This window comes from Ostrea edulis, chromosome 3, assembly GCF_947568905.1.
Source record: "Ostrea edulis chromosome 3, xbOstEdul1.1, whole genome shotgun sequence".
In the NCBI taxonomy this organism is placed as follows: Eukaryota; Metazoa; Mollusca; class Bivalvia; order Ostreida; family Ostreidae; genus Ostrea; species Ostrea edulis.
Genome location: NC_079166.1, coordinates 17090445 through 17113309, shown reverse-complemented (window position 1 = coordinate 17113309; position 22865 = coordinate 17090445). Strand labels below are relative to the sequence as shown.

General features: G+C 35.0%; 1 protein-coding gene and 1 long non-coding RNA gene across 2 annotated transcripts in view; one reads left to right on the top strand and one right to left on the bottom strand.

Annotated features, from left to right (window-relative positions):
- The window catches only part of LOC125673297 (uncharacterized), an 11961-nt gene extending 8447 nt beyond the window's left edge, over positions 1 to 3514 (top strand). Inside the window, exon 2 of the mRNA XM_048909826.2 lies at positions 2027 to 3514. Coding sequence (XP_048765783.2) covers positions 2027 to 3173 — 1147 coding nt within the window. The 3' untranslated portion in view covers positions 3174 to 3514. The remainder of the gene's footprint in view (positions 1 to 2026) is intronic.
- A 61-nt stretch (positions 3515 to 3575) lies between these two features.
- On the bottom strand, positions 3576 to 22200 carry LOC125673299 (uncharacterized). Its single transcript, XR_008801820.1, has 5 exons — positions 22004 to 22200; positions 21127 to 21436; positions 13104 to 15999; positions 5028 to 5160; positions 3576 to 4716 (listed from the first exon to the last, which is right to left on the bottom strand). It is a non-coding gene; the product is annotated as an uncharacterized LOC125673299 (long non-coding RNA).
- Between the last annotated feature and the right edge of the window lie 665 nt (positions 22201 to 22865).

Here is a 22865-nt window from a genome sequence, read left to right as displayed (position 1 = left end):
TGTTTACTAAATCCACATAACCTTGTATCTACAAAACAAACCTGTCTATACATCAGAGACTGTTTTAATGTTAGAAATAAGTTTTCAACAGTTTGATATTTTGTAATGTATCAATATATATGTGTATCTATGTATGGCTAACAACACATTCTTATATAATGTGCTTTAGTGCCAATAAAGAATTGAATTGAATTGAAATAATTAAGTATTATTTATCATGTTTACCCCCTTTATCCAGTATTTCTGATATACAAGTTTGTGTATATATCTATATGCTGCGTGATGTGACTGTGAAATCTAAAATATGAGGATTTATAACTGAATTGAAAACGTGATGATAGCACTTGGTGATATATTCTTGATATCCAAGTCAAGTGTACTTATATATGTGTTTTGAAGTGTTTTCTCTCACACAATATAAAACAAACAAGTTAGATGACAATATTGTATGCAATCGCAAATCATGAGAGATATATGTAGAGTTGTATCAGTATTTGATTATTCAGGGTTTTTTTTACCCCTTGAATTCAGGGGCCAGGGCCTTCGAAGTTTGAGGAAAATAACGATATTTGATTGTAATAGGGAAAAAATCTAGGATCTAGAGAGGGCACACAAATCATATGTTCAAAAGGGCTCTTTTCGTCTCGGCAAGACAATTTCGGGGCACTTTCATTGTATCATACTATGATAGTAATAGAATTTAATCATTTAGCCTCTTTAAAAGTTAATACCTGCTGCCTTGATTTTAAACTTTTCAATCAACCTAATGAAATAAAGGACACTTGTTAATATTAACAAATATTTTTTTTTAAAAATTATGCTCCCCAAACAAAGTTAGGGAACATTTTGTTTTTACTCGGTTATTTTCTTATTATTATTATTCTCTGATACATGTACTTTCTGGCTGAGAGTGTCCTCAGAAACTACTCAAGGGATCAATATATTAAACATTTTTAGGATGATAGTATATCATCTATAGATGTGTAGAACGAAAATGCATGAACGCGCATTGTATTTTTCGTACACTAACTTCGTAATTACTATTTCTTAAATTTACCAGTCCACCAGTTTTCCAGAAATATTAATTAAACCTATTTCGCTAATGCTATTAAAATGAAATGATGGAATTTAACATGTTGAATGGCTGAACCAATTCTAACCAATTTTGGTAGATAGCTTCTATGGGCAAAGGGGAACAAAATTATGACTGTCATAGTCCCTGTCTCTCTGGGACCAAAACCATAAAAATTAATACAATCTTTTTAAAATCTTGCATTATTTAATATGAGCAATATGTAGTGAACCCTTTATCAAAATTGTTAAATTAATGACCACGTAAGTTTAAGGTCCTGGCCCTAGGGTGGAGTCAGTTTGGTCATATATTGAGAATGCATCACATTTTTAAAAACGTCTCGACTTCTCATCAAGGAAGCAAAATGCCTGCATGATTATAATGAACATTGAATCATCTACTAAATTGACTCCTAGGCTAAGGTTTTATTAATATTACAGTGTACAAGATCAAGAAAGTATGGAGTTTTCTACTGAATATACCTATAGTATGTGTTTGGGACTCATTGTAAATTCCCTAATGATGCGATACATTGTTGGTGTATTTATGATTTTTAGGTCACCTGAGTAAACTAAAGCCTTTCATCAGTGTATGCACTTTTGAGGGCAGTGAAGTTTTAAGAACACATCTTGTTTTAAACTGTTGCTGAACATTAAAATTCTGCTTAGATATTCAGAACAAGATATTTTTTCTAGATTTCATAGACCTTGGGAGTTGTGATACTTTTCACTAGTACTCAGGTGACCGATAAGGCTTATGGGCCTCTTGTTTTTAAATCTCATGAACACAAGTCATAAACCATATTTAAATGGTGGGGTGCTTGGGAGATGTCTGTGACAATCCCCATTACAATTAACACCACTTGACTCTTACTGAATTTTTATGTAAATTGTAATACGAAGATATTGCTGCTTTGTTTATGTATTTTTCAATGCCTATGAATTTTATTGACAGGCGTGCCACTTGCTCTGAAGAACCAATGGATATCAACGATTCTGGTGTCAGTCCTTCAATTCTTCAAGGTGAATCGCAGCCTCTGGTACCTATGATATCTAAAGACCATGACTATACTGTGGAACCATCTTCACCCAACAGTAAATTGGAAGCTGCCCAGAAAGAAATTGATGTTTTACAATGTCAAGTAGAAGGACTGAAGGCTGAAAAATTCGGTGTGCAAAGATTTTCTTTAGATGCAGAATTGATAAACTTTTACACAGGGTTTACAGACTATAAAACATTTGTCAGTATTTTCACTGCATTGCAACCTACAGCAACAACTATGGTACGTTGGACACAGATGCAAAGACATTCTTCCAACATAGACAAAATTAAAACAACTCCGTTCAAAGATGATTGCATGTCATTAAGCCTAATAGATCAGTTTTTTATGTTTATGTGTAGAGTTCGACAAGGATTTCCCGAACAAGATCTTGCTGTTAGGTTCAATATTTCCCAAGCATCTGTCAGTAGAATACTTATTACATGGGCCAATTATTTGTATGCAATGTTTGGAAGTTTATGTATTTGGCCCTCCCGCAGAATTGTAGATCAAAATATGCCTGCCTGCTTTAAATGTACATACCCAAATACAAGAGTGATCTTAGATTGTACTGAAATTAAAGTACAAACACCAAGCTCAAAGGTCTTAAATTCAGAAACATATTCGAATTATAAGAGTCATACAACGTTTAAAAGTCTTATAGGTATTACACTATTCGGTAGTGTTTCATTTGTAAGTTCTCTGTACACAGGTTGTATATCTGATAAGGATATCACTGCAAGGTCAGGGATCATTGATCTGATTGAAGAAAATGATCAGGTCATGGTGGACAAAGGGTTTCTTATTCAAGACTTGTTAGACACTAAACATGCAACTGTAGTAATTCCTCCATTTCTCGGTCATAAAGGGAAGTTTTCGCAAGAGGAGGTGGGCAAAACTCATGAAATTGCCCGATTACGGATACATGTAGAAAGAGCAATTCGTAGAATTAAAGAATACCATATATTTGATGGAGTTATTCCATTGAACTTGGTTTCTTCAATAAATCAGATTTGGACTGTTTGTACAATTTTAAGAAATTTTCGAGGTCCATTGTTTTAAACTACAACTTCGCAATTGCATAAAATTTTTCAGTGCAAGAATTTTTAGTATTTACAACAAAACATGTTTTACTTTCAGAATTATTTTGTATTAATTTGTTGGTATCAAATTGTGCAAAGTTACATTCTATTGAAACAGATCAGTTATTCTTGGAATACTTGTTCCATTTTTATACACAAGAAGAAGGGAGTTGTAGAGAAATATACTACATATGTATTCCTGTGACAATCATATGCCAATAAAATGTGTCATACCTTTAAGCTATTAATGTAACATTCATGTACAACTAATACAGTACTGTACATCTAAAACAGCATTGTGTAATAAAAGTTCTAAAACTCCGAGAGCATTTTTTCTTTGAAACTTTCAATATGGTAGAATGAAAAATTAAATGACAATACCTTCAATTTTGAAGTTATTTTAATTTTGACAATTTTTACAAATTGCTGGTAGTAGAAATTCGAAATAAAATTTATCAAGAGAAATTTTCATGTCAGCCCATTTATCACTGTCAAAATGAATTCTCTCCTTGTGATAGTCCTGACGGCAATTGACAAAGAAATCGCACCATGTTAAGTCCGTCAGTGCCATTGGCCCATTACTTGGTAAAGTAACTGTGACTTGATTTCAGTTTGTATGTTCCATTAGTTTTGTTCTTCACTAGATATTTACAATCTACAAATGAATCCTTGTCGGGACACTTAATTTCAAGAAGGCCAAACTGAGGTATGCTTGTAGGGTCATGGACTTTACGGTCAGGAGACGTCCCAAGATGAGGTACAGTTGGATTAAGTACAAAACCGCACTTGTACACATTATTCATTGTGATTTCGGAGTACAACTTTGCAGCTTCAGGTTCATGTTCAAGTCCATATTTCATGGCAGCAGTTTGAATGTTTTTGGTCTGTAGTATTCTTGTAGCAAGGCTTTCAAAGTCAGATTTTCTACTACAAATATCTTTGAATATGGAAGACGTTATGCGATTTCTACTGACATCATGCCATGTCTTGTTATAACTTTGTTCATTTGTTTGCTTTTCTAATTCTATAACAAAATCATGATTAATATGTAGTCCCATAGATACATGAAAATCTGCATAGTTCAGAACAGTACTATATTCTGAAATAAGGTTGGGTAATTCACAATCAGGAAAAGTCTGTTGATCAGGGTTGTTGATAATAAGGTCACCATCTGACTTAGAAATCTTCTGCTGGTAGGAAAGGGGAGATCCAACAGGCACTGGACCAAATTGAGAGGGAACAGTTTCACAATTTTCTTCATCAGTGCCAAAAACTTTTAAAATTTGGGCATCACTACCGATTGCTGTAAGTTGCTTGATTAAAGTGTCTTTCAATTCATTGCTCGGGATTGGTTTTTTTTTACAGGGCAATACACATTGGGAAGAATGCCTTCAGTTATTTTTCTTTTCCTCTTAGGTTGACTTGTCTTCGGCTTCACTTTATATACTTCAATGTTGTCAACTTGTTTTCAGTCCTCTGTGGAATGTTCCAGTGCTGAGGCAGGGATGTCTTGGGTGGAACAGCTGTAAAATTTTATCATATATTTAATATATGGTATGTAAAATGATTTTTTTGGTAGTGTAAAACCTAGGGCCTGGGGGGAACACTTTATACTCTAAAATAATAATCTACAACTTAAATATGTTGATAAACATGGTACTCCTAAAAATTTCCACAGAAGAGATAAAGTGATTGTGATATTTAGGTGTATTGAATGAGCAAAGCTGATTCACATGTTTTTAGTTTTCTTGTGACATAATATCAGTACAAATTACAACTATACAATTTTCTAGAAGTGAAATAAAATATATATTAAGTTCCATTTCTACACTACCTTTCAGACCAAGCTTTTGGAAATGACACAATAGGTATAACAGTCCAACACAATGGCTGCAATGACCATTTCCAGCTTTACAGTCACATTGAGATGATAAGACCATACAAGGTGAATCCATCGAGAACTTGACCTGCAAATGTTTATTTACATATTACAAATCGCACATATCTGATTAGGTATACATGTATATATTTTACAGTATTTGACTTTTAAACAAAAACCATTTAAGATTTCATATAATTATATTTATTTTCTTAAAACAGACCTTTAGATTACATGATTAAATGTACATGTATGTGTATATAAGATTTCTTAATTAAACAAGAGCCCCACAGGCCTTATCAGTCACCTGAGTATATTAGTCAAAAGTATCACTAGTCCCAAGGGTTACAAAATCTAGAGAATCATAAAATTACATGTAACAGTTTTGGTAGAGGCCTTCCTGTTCTACATCACAATGCATTTAGTTTTTAGGTCACCTGAATTCATTCAGGTGACCTATTGCTATCTGTTTTTGTCCGTCGTCGTGCGTTAACATTTGAACATTTTCAGCTTCTTCTCTGAAACCCCTGAACCAATTTCAACCAATTTTGGCATATAGCATCTGTGGGTAGAGGGGAACAAAAATTGTGAAATTCGTGGTCCCTGCCCCCCTGGGGCCTGAGGGGTGGGGCAAAAACCATCAAAATGAGTGTAATTTAAAAAAAATCTTCTTCTTTACTCCTGGACATCAAGAAGCCAAACTGTGGGCATAATTATAATGAGCGTTGAGCCCTCTACCAAAATTGTGAAATTCATGGCCCCTGGGGCAGGGGTTCTTGTGTTAGGGTGGGGCTCTATTGGTCATATAGTGAAAATGTAGAAATTCTTTGAAAATCTTCTTCTTATATTGAAAGAAAGAAAGAAAGAAAGAATTTTTTTTTGGCGTAAACAGGATTCGAAACCGCGCACATATAGATGGTAGGGCGTGTGATCTTGAGCCCAACGCTCTAACCACTCGGCCACACTTTATTGAATGCCAAAAGTTCATTAGAATGCTGTAAAATTAAGTTTAATATAATAATTATTAATGTTTGTAAATTTAGATGTTGTAAGTTTAGATGTTGTAAGGGTTTGTAAGCATATACGATAAGAAACTTTTAGTTATGGTAGTAAATATTTGTTAACGTTACAGTGCTATAAAGATTGCGTATAAATTTATAATGTTAAACGGATTTCGTATAAACATTTAAATGATGAAAGGACGTTTTCCGATGTATTGCTCAGATCTATCTTTCGAATAGTTTTGGTTACGATCTCACGGTCGTCCCTAAAAATTGTGACAGAAAACACGGCGAACTTCGCCATGTTTTCAAATTATGACTGTCTGGTCGTAAAAATTTCTCTTTCGGAGCAACTCCGCTTTTGTCCATACTTTGTGTGTTGGAAATGGCCGAGTAGTTCCGGTTATCCACAGAATTCTGTACTAGCCTGGTTCCCGAGGCCTTCCGATGTGCTTGCACATCGGAAGGCCTCGGGAACCAGGCTAAATTCTGTACAAGGGAAATAACTCCAAGGCTCAAAATAATATACGGAACGATTCCGGGTTTAAAAAAAAAAAAAGAACGTCCAATGACCGAAAAAAAAAATTTGGTCGCAATGTTTTCACACGGTCGGTCGGGTGCGGGAAACAAAGCTATTTTTAATTTTGGCCCTACCCATGGGATGAAGATGTTCCCTATCTATTTTGGGGTCAAAAGGTCAAAGGTCAAGCACACTGGACATCGAAGTAGCAATGTGGTTTCCGGGCTCTAAAGTGTTATCCTTTCCACCTACAGTCACCATATCATACATATGGACTACCCATAGGATGAAGATGTTCCCTATCGATTTTGGGGTCAAAAGGTCAAATGCACTGGACATTGAAGTAGCAATATTGGTTTCCGGGCTCTAAAGCGTTATCCTTTCCACCTACAGTCACCATATCAAACATATGGACTACCCATGGGATGAAGATGTTCCCTATCGATTTTGGGGTCAAAAGGTCAAAGGTCAAGTGCACTGGACATCGAAGTAGCAACACTCAGAAAAGAGGTAGTTTATACCTATTACCAACACCCTTTGGGAGATTGGGGTAAGCGGGGGGTATTCTTAGTGAGCATTGATCACAGTACCTCTTGTTAAAAATTGTGAAATTCATGGCCCCTGGATCAGGGGTTCTGGTGCTAGGGTGGGGCTCTATAAGTCATATAGTGAAAATGTATTATTTCTTTGAAAATCTTCTTCTCTGTCCTTGGGTATTAAGTAGACAAACCAATAGCATGGTTATGATGAGCAAGGATGCCTCTTTCAAAATTGTGAAATTCATGGCCCCTGGGTCAGGGGTTCTGGTATTAGGGTGGGTCCCTATTGATCATATAGTGAAAATGCATTTTATTTCTTTGAAAATCTTTTCCTCTGCTGCTGGGTATTAAGTAGACAAACTAATAGTATGATAATGATGATCAAGGATGCTTCTTTCAAAACTGAAATTTATGGCCCCTGGGTCAGGGGTTCTGGTGCAAAGGCGGGGCTGACCACATAGCTATTCAATGTTTCTTCCATCCAAAAGCAAAATTCTTATATTTAAACACAAACCAAATTCAAACATTGGAAGGTTGTTACATGACACTCAGGTGACCTATAAGGCCCCTGGGCCTCTTGTTCTTACACATAGGTGGTTCCAGAGAATTTTTTTTTTTGAAATTTGTTACTTTTTAGCAGTTTGCATAGCCCTAGCTGCAGCTCTCTGAAAAAATATTTTGACATAACAGAGAGCTACCCCTTATAAAAACCTTCGATTTACGGCGCACAAAAAGCTGCGCACGGTTGAGGCCTTATATCGTTGTATTCTTGAGTTACTGTCTCATAAATTTAATATAAAAAAATTCTTAACATATTTTCCTACTATATTTGTGTCTAAACATACCTTCAAATATTCATTAAAGCCCCATACGACCTGAAAACTCCCAGCTTCAAATGATTTCGTTATTAACAGTCAATAACTGTATGATACAACACCCCCCCCCCCCCCCCCCCCCCATCATGTTGATCCTGAAACTTTTATGCAAGTGTTCTCATCCAAGACCTTTGTCACAGGACAAACTGTCACAAAAATCAACTATTTTCCAGCTGAATCAGGTGAGTTTCACAGCCCAAAAGCCTGCTTCTGCCACTTTCCCCACTCTTTTATGACCCCAGTTTCAAAGATTAGGGGTCATATTCTTTTTGGTCTGTCTGTCGCAAAAAACTTCAACCTTGGTCATATATTTTACACCATCAGAGGTGGAGCTTTAAATTTGGTATGTACGTGTATATTTCTTTTGGCAACAACTTTCCACTGACAACAAAACCTTTGACCTTGTGACTTTAACATTGACCTTTGACCTGATTCCACTTTGTTGTAATCCGGGGCATCAGCGTTTCACAAACACATCTGGATCTTTAGGTCACCTGAGTAAACTCAGGTGACCTATTGCAAATGGTTGTTGTCCGGCAACGTATGTCGTGCAACGTGCGTTGACAATAACTACTATTCCAATTCTTTTCAAATTTGGTATGAAGCATTCTTAGGACAAGGGGGACATAAATTGTAAATTTCAGTACTCCTGCATCCCTGGGGCCTTAGGGGCAGGGCAAATACTGGCAAAAATTGACCAATTTTCAAAAGTCTTTTCTACAACCGTACATGTGTACAAGAAAAACTAAATACATAGTGATGTACAGCAGGAAGGCCTTTACCAAAATTGTATATTTCATGATCCATGGGGTAGAGGTTCTGAGACCAGGGTGGGACCAAAACTTAGTATTGTATAGTATATACGGTATATATGTGTAAAACATTTAAATAATATGATCTTAATGGGAGTAGTGATACTTTTAACCAATACTCAGGTGACCGATAAGGCCTGTGGGCCTCTTGTTAATTCATGCATTTATAATTTTTCTTTTAGCCAAGATGAGCTTTTCTGATAAAAATTGTCCTAACATTTTTTAACTGTCAACTTTTCACACATTTTTTAGTCAATTCAGAACCACTGTGAGTTTGTTACAACTGACTTTGGGCTGCATTCTCAAACACACACTCTTTTAAAAGTCCTAAGGCAGTTGGATTTGGCACTGGTGAAGGTTGAAATCATGGTTCTGAAGATTGAGTTATGATGGAAGTGATACAATGATGGGACATTTAACATCATACCAGAATTAAAGAGTCAATATAAAGATGAGATATGTAACCTACAGGCATCTTATCAAATGATGTTTATTTTTTTTTTGGACAACTTATATACAATTTTTGTTTGCAACAGGAATGACAAGCATTACACTTGATAATGAATTATTTTGAGTATTTTACTCTGAATTATGTACAATGTAAATTGAAATGTGAAGTTTGTGAATGTGACATGCTTTCAGTGCTATCATAGATTTATTATTACTAAGGATACTTCATTTTGTTTATAAATTTTGTTAAGGTTACATATCTTTGGGTACTGTACATGGTAAATTATTGGAAAAGCTTTGTATACTAGATGCTGATTTATGTATTTTATCAAGTTTGTGTTTAAATTGGTATATAGGTTCAATGGGACAGGTGTTTGATTTATTTTTATACTGCCCATTTACATAAAATGAGAATGTATATATATATATACATTGTATGTCACTATAGATAAATAAATTACTTATATTAGAAACTTTAGAAATAGGAAATTATGTTGTTGTTTTTTTTTATTTCTTTGTAGTACATCTACAGGCAATTAATTATTCCAATGGGACAAAATTCTAATTTTATTTTCATGACTTGAAGTGAAAATTTTCCATTGTTGAATATGACTTACAATTTAAATTTCAAACTATATTTTCCCTCTCAAAATTTCTGTAAGGCTTATTTAAATGTGAATATTTGTAGATTATACAGTGTAGTTATGTTGAGTTTGGACCAGAGTGTGAATACATGCACAATCAATTCTTATCAGTCATGCTTATATGCCCATGTATGCATTAATCTTCCCCAGAACACCCCCAATGAAGGCCATTCTGATCCTCATTTTTAGAATGGTAGAAATAGTTTATTATTGTATTGCTATGCTTTGATGTGGTATCCCTCTTATTTGTATTTCTCTTTAATTCCAGATTCTTGAATGATCAACTTCCATTGGGGATGAAGGATGAATGAGATATCTGTAAATGATATTTTGATTCAAATTAAGTTATATTTTATATATAATGGTTCAGAAAAATGCTTGTTACCCAATCTCACATGTATTAAAAATTATGCATGTTGCATAAGCAGTATCTATTGCATTAGATTAGAATAAAACTTGATTATGATATAAAGAATTAAAAAAATAAAATAAAATTAATATGACAGCTGGTTTTGTTTTGTTTTGAGCTCAGCCGAGCTTTTAAAATTCTGATCATCTTTTGCCTGCCGTCTGTCCATCAGCTTCTCCAAAACCACTGGGCCAATTTCAATCAAACTTGGTACATTAAATCATCCTTGTGTGAAGGGTATTTAAGTTTGTTCAAATAAAGGGGCATGGGGCATGGGGCTTCTAAGGAGTCTCAGAGATAACCATAAGAAGGCAAAATTAGGGTGGGGTCATCTAACAATCTTTTTTTAAGAACTATAGCACCAGAAAAGTGGAAATTTACATGAAATCTTCCTGACATAGTGCAGACATAACATATATATATATATATATATATATATATATAATATATATATATATATATATACATACACATATATACGTAACTTTTTAGCGAGGGCTTTCATATTTTGTATATTTTAAGATTCTTTATGGTAAGACCTTTTTATACCTTGGTGTATGACCTTGAAATTTGACCTACTTTAAATTAAAATCTGACCTATTCATATATCTCCTGATCTATTTAGGCTTTCATATTTTGTAGATATTTCTTATGGCAAGGTCTTTCATTTCATATCATAATCTATGACCATGTGACTTTGGTCTTATCCAGAACAGCAAGCTCATGTTAGCCATATTGGTGTTGAGGCATACTAAGTATCTGTGTTGTGTGAATTCATTTTCAGTATGTTGTGATCCTTTGAGGTTAAAAATTTTCATCACAACAGCTGAATAACGGCACGGCCAAAGGTGACTTGTGTAAGCGATGCGGCCCATGGGTCTCTTGCTTTTCTTGCATGTAAATAACTACCAGGCAAAGATGTTTGAGAAATAAATTTTGCAATAGAAAAAGGTATGATTGAGAAAAATGCAAACACATGACTGGACACCCCCCCCCCCCAATTTTTTTTTTAGAATGTACACTATTTGTGTTCTTGTGGTTTAAAAAAAAAAATGTATTTCTGAATTAAATACCAAATTGTGGACCCCTAGTATACATGTACACGTAGGTTATAACATCCCCCTCCCCAGATAAAAAAACAAAACTTGATCTGTGCGTAAGACAGGATGTACGCCTAGGATGTCCGAATTAAAAAAGGGGTAGTGAAAAAACTAGGGCCATCAAAGACGCTGGGTCCAGGGCAAAGACCCCTGCAACTACTGATTTTTAACAAAACAAGACATTTTAAAAACGTTTTTGGACATATTTCTATGTATAAAAAAGATCACATTTTGTGATAATTATTAGCAACAGAAAAAGAATTTTAAAAGTAGCATTTTTTTTTTTTTTTTTTACATTTTCAGTGGGCAACTGTAAGAGAATTTGTCACTAATGCTTGACCAGAAAACTGATGGTGTCTCTAGAGATACAAACTGAACACTAAAATTTGTTATATCATGTATTAGAAAATACTTGGAGAAATAGTACATGCCTGCTTGTATGTATTTGGGGTTGTTTATTATTATTGCAAGTTACGTACATCTCTTGCACTGACAAATGATTGTATTGGGGGGGGGGGGGGGGGGGTGATTATTGATTGTGTCAAATCGATGGTTGGAAATGATTGATATGTAGGCCTAATATTTCTACTTGATGTTGGGGTATTCTCTTTCGAGAAATGTTGAATATTGGAAGTGAAGTGCATATAACGTTAGATCTGTCAAGAACGACATTAAAACAAGAAAGAAAAAAAATTATCTGCAACAACTTTTTAAATTTTTCACCAAAGAAAGCAGACGATATATAGAACTTCTCTATCCGCTGGACCGTAAAAATCGGATATAGACCTAATATATACTGACAATTCAAAAATGCATATTGTTTAGGCTTAAACACAATCTTAATCTCAAACTCCAATGAATATTGCCATCGTTCGACGTTAGGTCGTCGCACTGCACGTCTCTCAAAGCCGGATATATATTTTGAAGGCTTAATTCCATATTTTTACGGTTATCTCGCCATTTCCGGATGTTCGGGTTCGAAAAAAAATAACAGATCTGATATTAACAAAATATATTATTCAACTTCCTCGATATAACAAGAAAGTGTTTATTTTCCGCCATTTTACCTAGCTGCTACATTGAGCGAACCGTTCAAGATCGCTAGATATCTAGCACGTAGCCCCTACAATCTTGATCGCAGCCCTGGAATCTCACTATTCGCAACAATCGGATCACGTGCTCGTCCTTTTCCGTAACCGGTGTAGCGGGTTACGGAAATAGCCGAGTAATTTCGATTGTATTCGCAACTTTAGGACTAGGCTATTGCGCATGCGCTAAATATTGACAACAAATCTAGCTCGAATTTGTTCAGTTTTCGTAAACAAACGACCAATCGACATGCGTCACAGTATCAGTACGTATTACAGACAGAAAACGATTTGCTTTACACATACACTACAACGTAAAACACTCGTAGGGACACAGGCACCTGAAGTATGGATTATTACTACCCCCCCCTTTCATAATTTTTTTTTTGGTGGCAATAATTTCTCAGAAATGTGTGAATTCCCAGTCTATCTCATCCCTCTTTCGATTCATGTAATCGTTTCACGCTTTTTGTAAGCTTTAGAGATTGGCCTTCTTCCGGTATAATAAAATACACAAGGTAAGAAACAAAACTTTGTAAACAAACAAAGGGTCCCCGTTTCGGGGCACATTTTCCAAGTAATTACAGCGTTACCTAAGGGATTTTGGCGAGCGGCAGGTCGGGGAGATGTCATACTACAAGTCTCTTCAACTCAAAACCCATCTCATCTCTTTCATTTGACACAATCTTGCATGCATTGATCGGACAGGGCTTCATCTCTTCCACTGGCAGCCAAAAAGGAGGTCACAGAGTACGAATTTGTTGTACGCGCCGTGTGATTGGTTCGCAAAGACATTGCTTAGTCTCGGGATCATCCGAAGGGTCTCGGGATTATTCGCGGACCAATCACACGACACGTTATAAATTCGTAGAAATTAAGGTTATACATTTATCAAATAAGCTCATTTTATAGTTTATTATTTCTTTTGTAAACAAAGATGGTGGTATGTTGTTGTTTATGAAATTTTCAAAAGAAATGGATATTGATCTAAGTTTATTATATCTTTCACATTTCAAGCATTCTTTGGGTAAAATGTGTCAGCTAAAAGTTATAATTTGTGACTATGCAAAATTAAGATGCTTTATACATGTATTACAAAATTAATATTTCATTGGTTTGTTTGTATTCATTAAAAGATTCAAGTCTTTGTTTACATAACACATATCTAAGGCTAAAATTTTTCTTTTATTCTTGCATTCAGAAGGTCAAAATTTTGGCTGTCAACATTAAATGAGTTATATTTTTAATGGTTAACATCAAAAATGAAAAATATTTTATTCAACAATCATGAACCAGTCCCTTTAACCCTGTCCATGCTGACCAGTGTGCAATAGTAACAACTGTTTACTACATATGTATAATCAATAGATGTTTTAGTCTTCTCAAAACATCCATTAATCTTGAGAAAATATAAACTCTTTTACTTCACAAAAACCAACAAATTTCCTTGCAGGAGTTGATGGATCAATTTGGTACACATATCGTATTTTCCTGTAAAGGAAATTTGGTCATGTTAATTTTGTGTACAACTTTTATTTTTACAAATTCATAGTTGATCATAACAATAAAACTAAATATGCAAATAGTGTAAAATCCAAGTGGCATGGTAGAGCTAATCTTTATGAGAACTTCATTGGCAATAATCAATTTCATAACATTTTAATAAGGTGTTTTAAGTAAATTAGCCACTGGACAAGACCAACAGTCTGGTGCAATAGATTTACTACCAGACTGTTAACAGGCACTGTCCCTTGGTGCCCCCTGTAATCAAGTAAACAATTCACGCCTTCTTTAACACTTCGTACAATTGATCCGACATGTACATGTGTTTTATACTTGCATACTGTTCTTACTGAAATATAATTATACCGATTTGATTACAATTGCAATTTTATATGTATTCACACAACACTATCATTATCTGCTATCCCAGAAACTGATGTGTGAAGCAGTTGGGTTATTTTATTTATCATGTTGTTAATTTAAATCTTGTCTGTAATCAGTATTTCATATAATTATAGATATGTGCAGTGCAGAAGTGTGAACTCTGTCAGTATTAACGGCAGTACTTCTAAATGATTGTTATTTATTTTCATTGTTATAATTAATTGCCTGTGAACATGTACATGCCCCCCGAGGGCCCTTGATTGGTGAATAAACTATATCTATAAATCCTTTAGTTTAAGTTAGTATTATGGGCCTATAGTCTCGTCAATCTGTCAAAATTTAAGCCAAACCTCAAACTAATTGCTACAAAGCTAATTACCAATAAAAACAAAGGTATTTATTTGTACAAGTAACATATTAAAACAATACAAAATTATAACTTCAGGAAAATTGAATTTTGGGGGCAAATATTGGGTTTACATTGAAAAATTGTGGAAATCTGGATTTTTTTAAAAATAATTATATCAAATCAATTGGTATCAGATTATATAAAACTCAAATTACAGGATTGGATATGGACAATTGATATAAAATCTTTTGTATATTTTTATATATGTTGTTGAGACTATATTCTAATACACCTTAAAGCAATAACAGCTTTTGTAGCCATTAGTTTGAGGTCATCCTGTACATTGACTAGACTACTATTTAAAAATTGTTAATCAAAATGTAAGAAGAAAAGGAGGAAAATTGTATTTGCAAAATTCATGCGATTTTCATGCGACTTTGTCTGTTATTCATGTGAAAATCGTGCGATATTCATATAAATATTATGCAATATTCTAAAAAGAAGAGGAAGATATTATATGAATTTATGAGTGATTTGTTTTTTAAAATTCAATACGATATACACAAGTAAATTACTATTTTCAAAGGATTGCATTAAATTGAAAGAAAAAAACCCAATTCCCACACCTATATTAAAAATTTGCAGGAATTATTCAAGACACATACAAACAATGTTCATAAAATGGTCATACATGTATGTTACCATTTCACAATAATTTTGATACAACAATAAGTCTAATTACTACTTCATCTTTATGCAATCTTTATGTATAATAGTTCAATGTCAATACGAATATGCATATGTTTTCTTTATCTAAACCACTCTTAATGAATGATATAAATATTTGTCCTGGTCATATACATGGTGGAGCATAAAAACAGGAGATATTTAGACAAAATATTTGTCTTTCTTGTTGGCAAAACTTAATCTGTTCAGAAAAAACACACAATTATTCTTGTGTTTCCAAAACTTCTTCTTCACCTCTCTCATCTCTTGCTCAACACGCACACTCACTTCACCCTCTTTCATTCTACATCCCGCACTCAAACAATCATGCACTAAGCAGATCACACTTTTAATTCTGGAAGACTGAATGAGAACCTTCTGATCAGTTAATTGCACCCTCTCAAAACTCATTTCCCAAAATAATCTGGAATCTTGAATTTTTTCAAATTGGCGTATTGAGCTACTTGTACTTGCACTCCCAAGGCAGTTGAAATTAGCCATCCCTGGATAAACATTGCAACATTTTCCTGTAATTTATTAAAACAATTATCAAAGATTAAAATATCTCGAAGAGTGTAATATACATGTGCAGAAGTGTTTTATTGTTCATAACATTCAACAACAGTTATTTTCATCATTGCAATATATCAACTAAACTGAATATCATTCTGAAGCATGATAATAACAAATTCATTATTATTTATTACCACATATTGACCGTTCACTGAAGTCCATATAAATAGTTATATTATATGATCACTTCAAATGAATAATCTAGCTACATACTTGTAACAGACTTGATTGACTGTCATGACATCACAATGGGCTACATTTTTCATAACGCTATGCTAGTTATTTCCCCCTGATTACAGAGGGCGCGCAGCAAATTGCGGTCCTCAGGTGACGGTGCCATATAAGGAATAAATAGAAAATGTACGATTTTTGATTGCAATCAATTGCCAGTTAAAGAATTTTTCTAAGAATTAATTGTAATGACTTAAAAATAGTATAAATGAACAAAATATTTTAGTCACTAATTACCTTTATATGTCCCTTGTATGGTTTTCTCGCAAGCAATGCATGGTCATGATGTAATAAAGTATGTAAATATTACCTAGTCCTCGATTTCTTTAGATCAGAATCATGATGTCCTTAGTATATCAGCAATTCTTCATTATTAATTTGTATCAATATTTTCGACTACCAAAACACACAAAAACAAGAGGCCCATGGGCCACATCGCTCACCTGAGTCACCTTGGCCCATATCTGAAGACTTTCCATATATATTTGCATGTAAAACCTTAGTCCCTATTATGGCCCAAACTACCCTTTGCAAACTTGAATCTACACTATGTCAAAAAGCTTTCATGTAAATGTCAACTTCTTTGGCCCAATGGTTCTTGAGAAGAAGATTTTTAAAGCTTTTTCCTATATTTGTATGTAAAACTTTGAAACACCCCCCCCCCCCCCCCCCACACACTTGTGGCCCCATCTTACCCCCCGGGGGCCATGATTTGAACAAACTTGAATCTGCACTATGTCAGAAAGTTTTCTTGTAAATATCAGCTTTTCTGACTCAGTGGTTATTGAGAAAAAGATTTTAACTATATATTTGTATGTAAAACTTTGATCCCCCTTGTGGCCCCATCCTACCCCCGGGGGCCATGATTTGAACAAACTTGAATCTGCACTATGTCAGAAAGTTTTCATGTAAAAATCAGCTTTTCTGGCTCAGTGGTTCTTGAGAAGAAGATTTTTCCTATATATTTGTATGTAAAACTTTGATCCCCTATTGTGGCCCCATCCAACCCCCGGAGCCCATGATTTTAACAAACTTGAATCTGCATTATGTCAGGAAGCTTTCATGTAAATCTCAGCTTTTCTGGCTTAGTGGTTCTTGAGAAGAAGATTTTTAAAGTTTTTCCCTATATATTTGTATGTAAAACTTTGATCCCCCCTTGTGGTCCCATCCTACCCCCGGGGGCCATGATTTGAACAAACTTGAATCTGCACTATGTCAGAAAGTTTTCATGTAAAAATCAGCTTTTCTGGCTCAGTGGTTCTTGAGAAGAAGATTTTTAAAGATTTGTCATATATATTTGTAGGTAAAACTTTGATCCCCTATTGTGGCCCCATCCAACACCCGGGGCCCATGATTTCAACAAACTTGAATCTGCATTATGTCAGAAAGTTTTCATGTAAAAATCAGCTTTTCTGGCTCAGTGGTTCTTGAGAAGAAAATTTTTCCTATATATTTGTATGTAAAACTTTGATCCCCTATTGTGGCCCCATCCAACCCCCGGAGTCCATGATTTTAACAAACTTGAATCTGCATTATGTCAGGAAGCTTTCATGTAAATCTCAGCTTTTCTGGCTTAGTGGTTCTTGAGAAGAAGATTTTTAAAGTTTTTCCCTATATATTTGTATGTAAAACTTTGATCCCCCCTTGTGGCCCCATCCTACCCCGGGGGCATGATTTGAACAAACTTGAATCTGCATTATGTCAGAAAGTTTTCATGTAAAAATCAGCTTTTCTGGCTCAGTGGTTCTTGAGAAGAAGATTTTTAAAGATTTGTCATATATATTTGTAGGTAAAACTTTGATCCCCTATTGTGGCCCCATCCAACCCCCGGGGCCCATGATTTCAACAAACTTGAATCTGCATTATGTCAGAAAGTTTTCATGTAAAAATCAGCTTTTCTGGCTCAGTGGTTCTTGAGAAGAAGATTTTTAAAGTTTTTTCCTATATATTTGTATGTAAAACTTTGATCCCCTATTGTGGCCCCATCCAACCCCCGGAGCCCATGATTTCAACAAACATGAATCTGCATTATGTCAGAAAGTTTTCATGTAAAAATCAGCTTTTCTGGCTCAGTGGTTCTTGAGAAGAAGATTTTTAAAGATTTGTCATATATATTTGTATGTAAAACTTTGATCCCCTATTGTGGCCCCATCCAACCCCCGGAACCCATGATTTGAACAAACTTGAATCTGCAATATGTCAGGAAGCTTTCAGGTAAATTTCAGCTCTTCTGGCCCAGTGGTTCTTGAGAAGAAGATTTTTAAATGGCCCCACCCTATTTTTGCATTTTTGTGATTATCTCCCCTTTGAAAGGGACATGGCCCTTCATTTGAACAAACTTGAAAGCCCTTCACCCAAGGATGCTTTTGGCTAAGTTTGGTTGAAATTGGCCCAGTGGTTCTGGAGAAGAAGTCGAAAATGTGAAAAGTTTACAGACAGACGGACAGACAGACGGACGCCGGACAAAATGTGATCAGAATAGCTCACTTGAACCTTCGGTTCAGGTGAGCTAAAAACCCATGCAATACGATATGCCTAAAACACATGTGCAGCCAACGCATACATGTACATTATCAATTTATCATTTCACACGTACTGAACAAAACTACTTGTTGCTAAATGTACACTAGGTGCCAATAAATAAAGCATGTTAGTTATCTCGAATTGGTATGTCTATTGTAATATTTTTGTTAAAATACTTTTTTCGCGTGTGATTCAATCTTTTGAAAGTTAGATTTTGTGTACATCAACTTACACCTCTTCTTGCACTTCAATTACTCAAATGAGCACAAAAACAATCATCAGACTTCTAGCAACAATGGGTCTGCCTCCTCTTATTATTACATACAAACTTGGTTATTTTTACATGCAGAGATAGATCTATATAGTCGGATAGGCTGTCCCCCCCCCTCCCCCCATATATAAAAAAGCATTGTTTTGAATGGTAGTGGAAATGTAAAATTTAACCGATGAATGGAATTGAAAAATCAACCCTTGCCGCCTTCCTTCTCGAGCTTTGGATTTTTTAAAAATTAAATTTACGTGTCAAGAGTTATGAAGTCAACCCCCCCCCCCCCCCCCCCTTATGATGCTACGTGCCTGATTGTATCGCATGCTTTCATTGTGCTATTAATTCTAGGTGTCTGTTGTTTTTAAAACAGATTACTATTGAACTCCTCGGTATTAATTGCATAATTTGGACAGAAACAAACATCAAATACACCTATACCCCCCCCCCCCTTCCCCAACTCTACCATTTGACAAAGTGCACACTTTAAAAAGTTTTCTCCATAAAATCGAAGAAATTAAACATTGTTTTTGTCATAGATATAATACAACCTGTTAAAACTTGGTATACTAAATAATTTGGTAACGTAAGCTTTACTATACACTATTTGTTAATATTATTTATGTGAAGCTTAGGACCGCAATCGTAAGCGCGTCCCCAACTTCCGGTGTAAGGGGAGTAACTGCAAAAATGTAGGCCATTGTAAATACATGACGTCACGCTGCACTATGTAATGTTTTGCTCATTACAGTATAGAAACGGGAGTCATGCAATATTATATTCCGCGGACGTGCTTTCTTGTCAATATCAAATAAAGTGCACCGCCACGGCACATGATACGCCCGTCACATATTGTTAACATGAACATATCACCATGAAGAGATAGGTATGCATGGAGCCAAATGTCAACCTTCCTTTAAGAATCTTACCCACTTTATGGCCTCATGTGACATTGCTTCAAATATTGATAATGTAAGCTTAATGATTTTTAAAAGGATATAAGAACATTTTCCCAAATGTTTTCAATGAAATGATTAAAGTGCAAGATAGCCCTTTATCTAAGCAAACAACTTACAATAAATGGGAGTACTCAAAAAGGTTGATTTAATCAACATATCAAAAAATACATATAGCAGTATCTGCCTTTGTCAAATCGGACAGAAGGACGGACATGAACGCCATACCATAATACGTCCCGTCTTAAGACGGGCGACCATAATACGTCCCGTCTTAAGACGAGCGTATAAAAAGCTGCACAGTATATCATAAAAAATATGTGTTTTTTTAATGCAACATTTTTGAATAAGCAACAGTATAGATTGTACCCATTAAAACATTTTTTTTTATATCACCTTAATTAAATGTCACAGTGACCTTAAAGTAGGATGCGACACACCTTCTACCTAAGATGCATTAGTTGACCAATTTGGTGATTCTAGGTCTAATAGTTTTCAAGTTATGAGCCGGACAAGTTTTTGCCATATATGGCCATATCTTCTTAATAAAAAGTCACAGTGACCTGGATTTAATGTGCGACACACCTTCTACCCAAGATGTATCTACAGACAAAGTTTGATGATTCTAGGCCTTGTAGTATTTAAGTTACGGGTCGGACACAAAAAAGCTAACAGACGGACGGACGGACATGAACGCCATACCATAATACGTCCCGTCTTAAGACGGGCGTATAAAAATGGATGAATACTACATGATGTCCTTTCAGCCAATGAAAATTATGAAAATATTCTTTTATAATATACAGGTATAGTGTTTCTTCAACACAACATTCTAGGAGAGCATTGAACATTTATGTCCTGAACTTTCCTAAATATCCATGGATATAAATTGTATAATATATAAATCAACAGATCATTAGCAATCTGTTAGTCAAAATTGAGCTTCACTTTCTTTTCATTTTCAATTTAGTTTAATGGCCTGCACAGAAAATTAGAAGATGATTCTTTATATAAATTTAAATGACAAAATGAATCATGATGAAATCCAAAGTCTACACATTTCAAAACTCAGGGAATGAGAGTAATTTCAAAATAAATTTTCTTACCACATTGTCATTATCTGTGAAAAGTACAAAATTCCCAAAATTCACTAACTCCCCTGAATGAGCCTTTACTGCATTAAATAAGCTCCTTTTTGCCCCAAGGAAGTTGACCTCATTCTGGTATAGCACAGAGAGGGATTCTACAGAATCAGAATCCACATACTCCCATAACAAGGAACCCTTCTGTCTGCCAACTGCTTTTCTCAGATCCCTACTGATGGCAAAGGATGGTTCATTTGCTACAGGCATGCCCAGGAAATGCTTCACCGATTTACTGCTGGAGGCATTCTGAACAAGATCAGATGCCTGCAACCTTTTAAAAAAAGGAAAGAACTCAAATACATGCATGTCATGAACTTGCAGTATTCTGGCTATGTGAAAACAGCTTACATAAACCACAGGCACCTGAAGTATGGATTATTACTAACCCCCTCCCCCCCTCCTTTTCATAATTTTTTTTTTGGTGGCAATAATTTCTCAGAAATGTGTGAATTCCCAGTCTATCTCATCCCTCTTTCGATTCATGTAATCGTTTCACGCTTTTTGTAAGCTTTAGAGATTGGCCTTCTACCTAAGGGGGGGGGGGGGGGGGGGGGGGGGGGGGGGGTGTAGTAATAATCCATACTTCAGGTGCCTGTGCATAAACTTCACAATTCTAACAGTATTAAGATTTAATCAATCAACTTTGTCACTTTTTCTTATAATGATGGTTGCAAGTCTTATCATATATATAGGTTAGCTGGGATTTAGAATAAAATTTATAATTAAAACTGCAGTTTTAAGCTCATGACAATGTCGGGGCTACATATAACTTTTCATCACAAGTTCAAAATGATGAAATATTCATAAATGTGTATTATTAAGTGTAGTAGTATTTTACCATGTATCTCCAGAGGGAAAGTATCCCCCAGTTAGAACATGTTGCAGGACTTCCATTTCAGCAAAGGCATATGCTGTGTCCCTGCTTCTGGCATGCAGATTCTGGTTGAATAGCTGATCTCTTATGCGGCCATGCAGTTTTTCGAAGGCATCCTCTTTGTAGCAGTCCATTGGACCATGTCAGTAGATGTCATCCATCTATTATTTCAGAAAGAAAGAACAATCATTAAATGTAAATTGGTATGGTGATTATGGATAAAGTAATCATCACTTACTTTGAAGTTACAAAAATTAGAGCACTCAAAGTTTGGCATGTTCTTCCTTTTAACTGGTAAGAGCAATTAAAGCTCACTTGAATCTTTACAATATAATGTATAGATTTATCAGCATGTACATGAATTACCGGACATGAAGCACAGTTCAAAAGGGGCTGAAATATGATTACAGCTAAAACTAGAACTGTCCTAATGGGACTAATACCCCCCGCGGGGCATATAAGATGATGGGAAATATTTAATGCAAGCACATTGGATATTTTCACATTATCTACAGGGCAATCAATGTGAATGCAGAAGTGTATATTCTACAGTACAGCAGTACATGAAATATTAAAAATATGCTTAATATAAACAATGAATACTATTTGGCACATTTTAGGCTGTATGATTGCAAATCCCTGGTCAACTTCGTTTGCGGGGGGTATAATAAGTACATTTGCAGTATTTTGTAAAATCTTCTAATATTGTGATCTTGCATTATATGCAAAATGCTCTTGTAATGTATCATAAGGAGTTACTCTACACGTCATCATTTACCACAATGCAGTTACTCCCTGCTTGTAATGACAACATTTTGTTAAAATA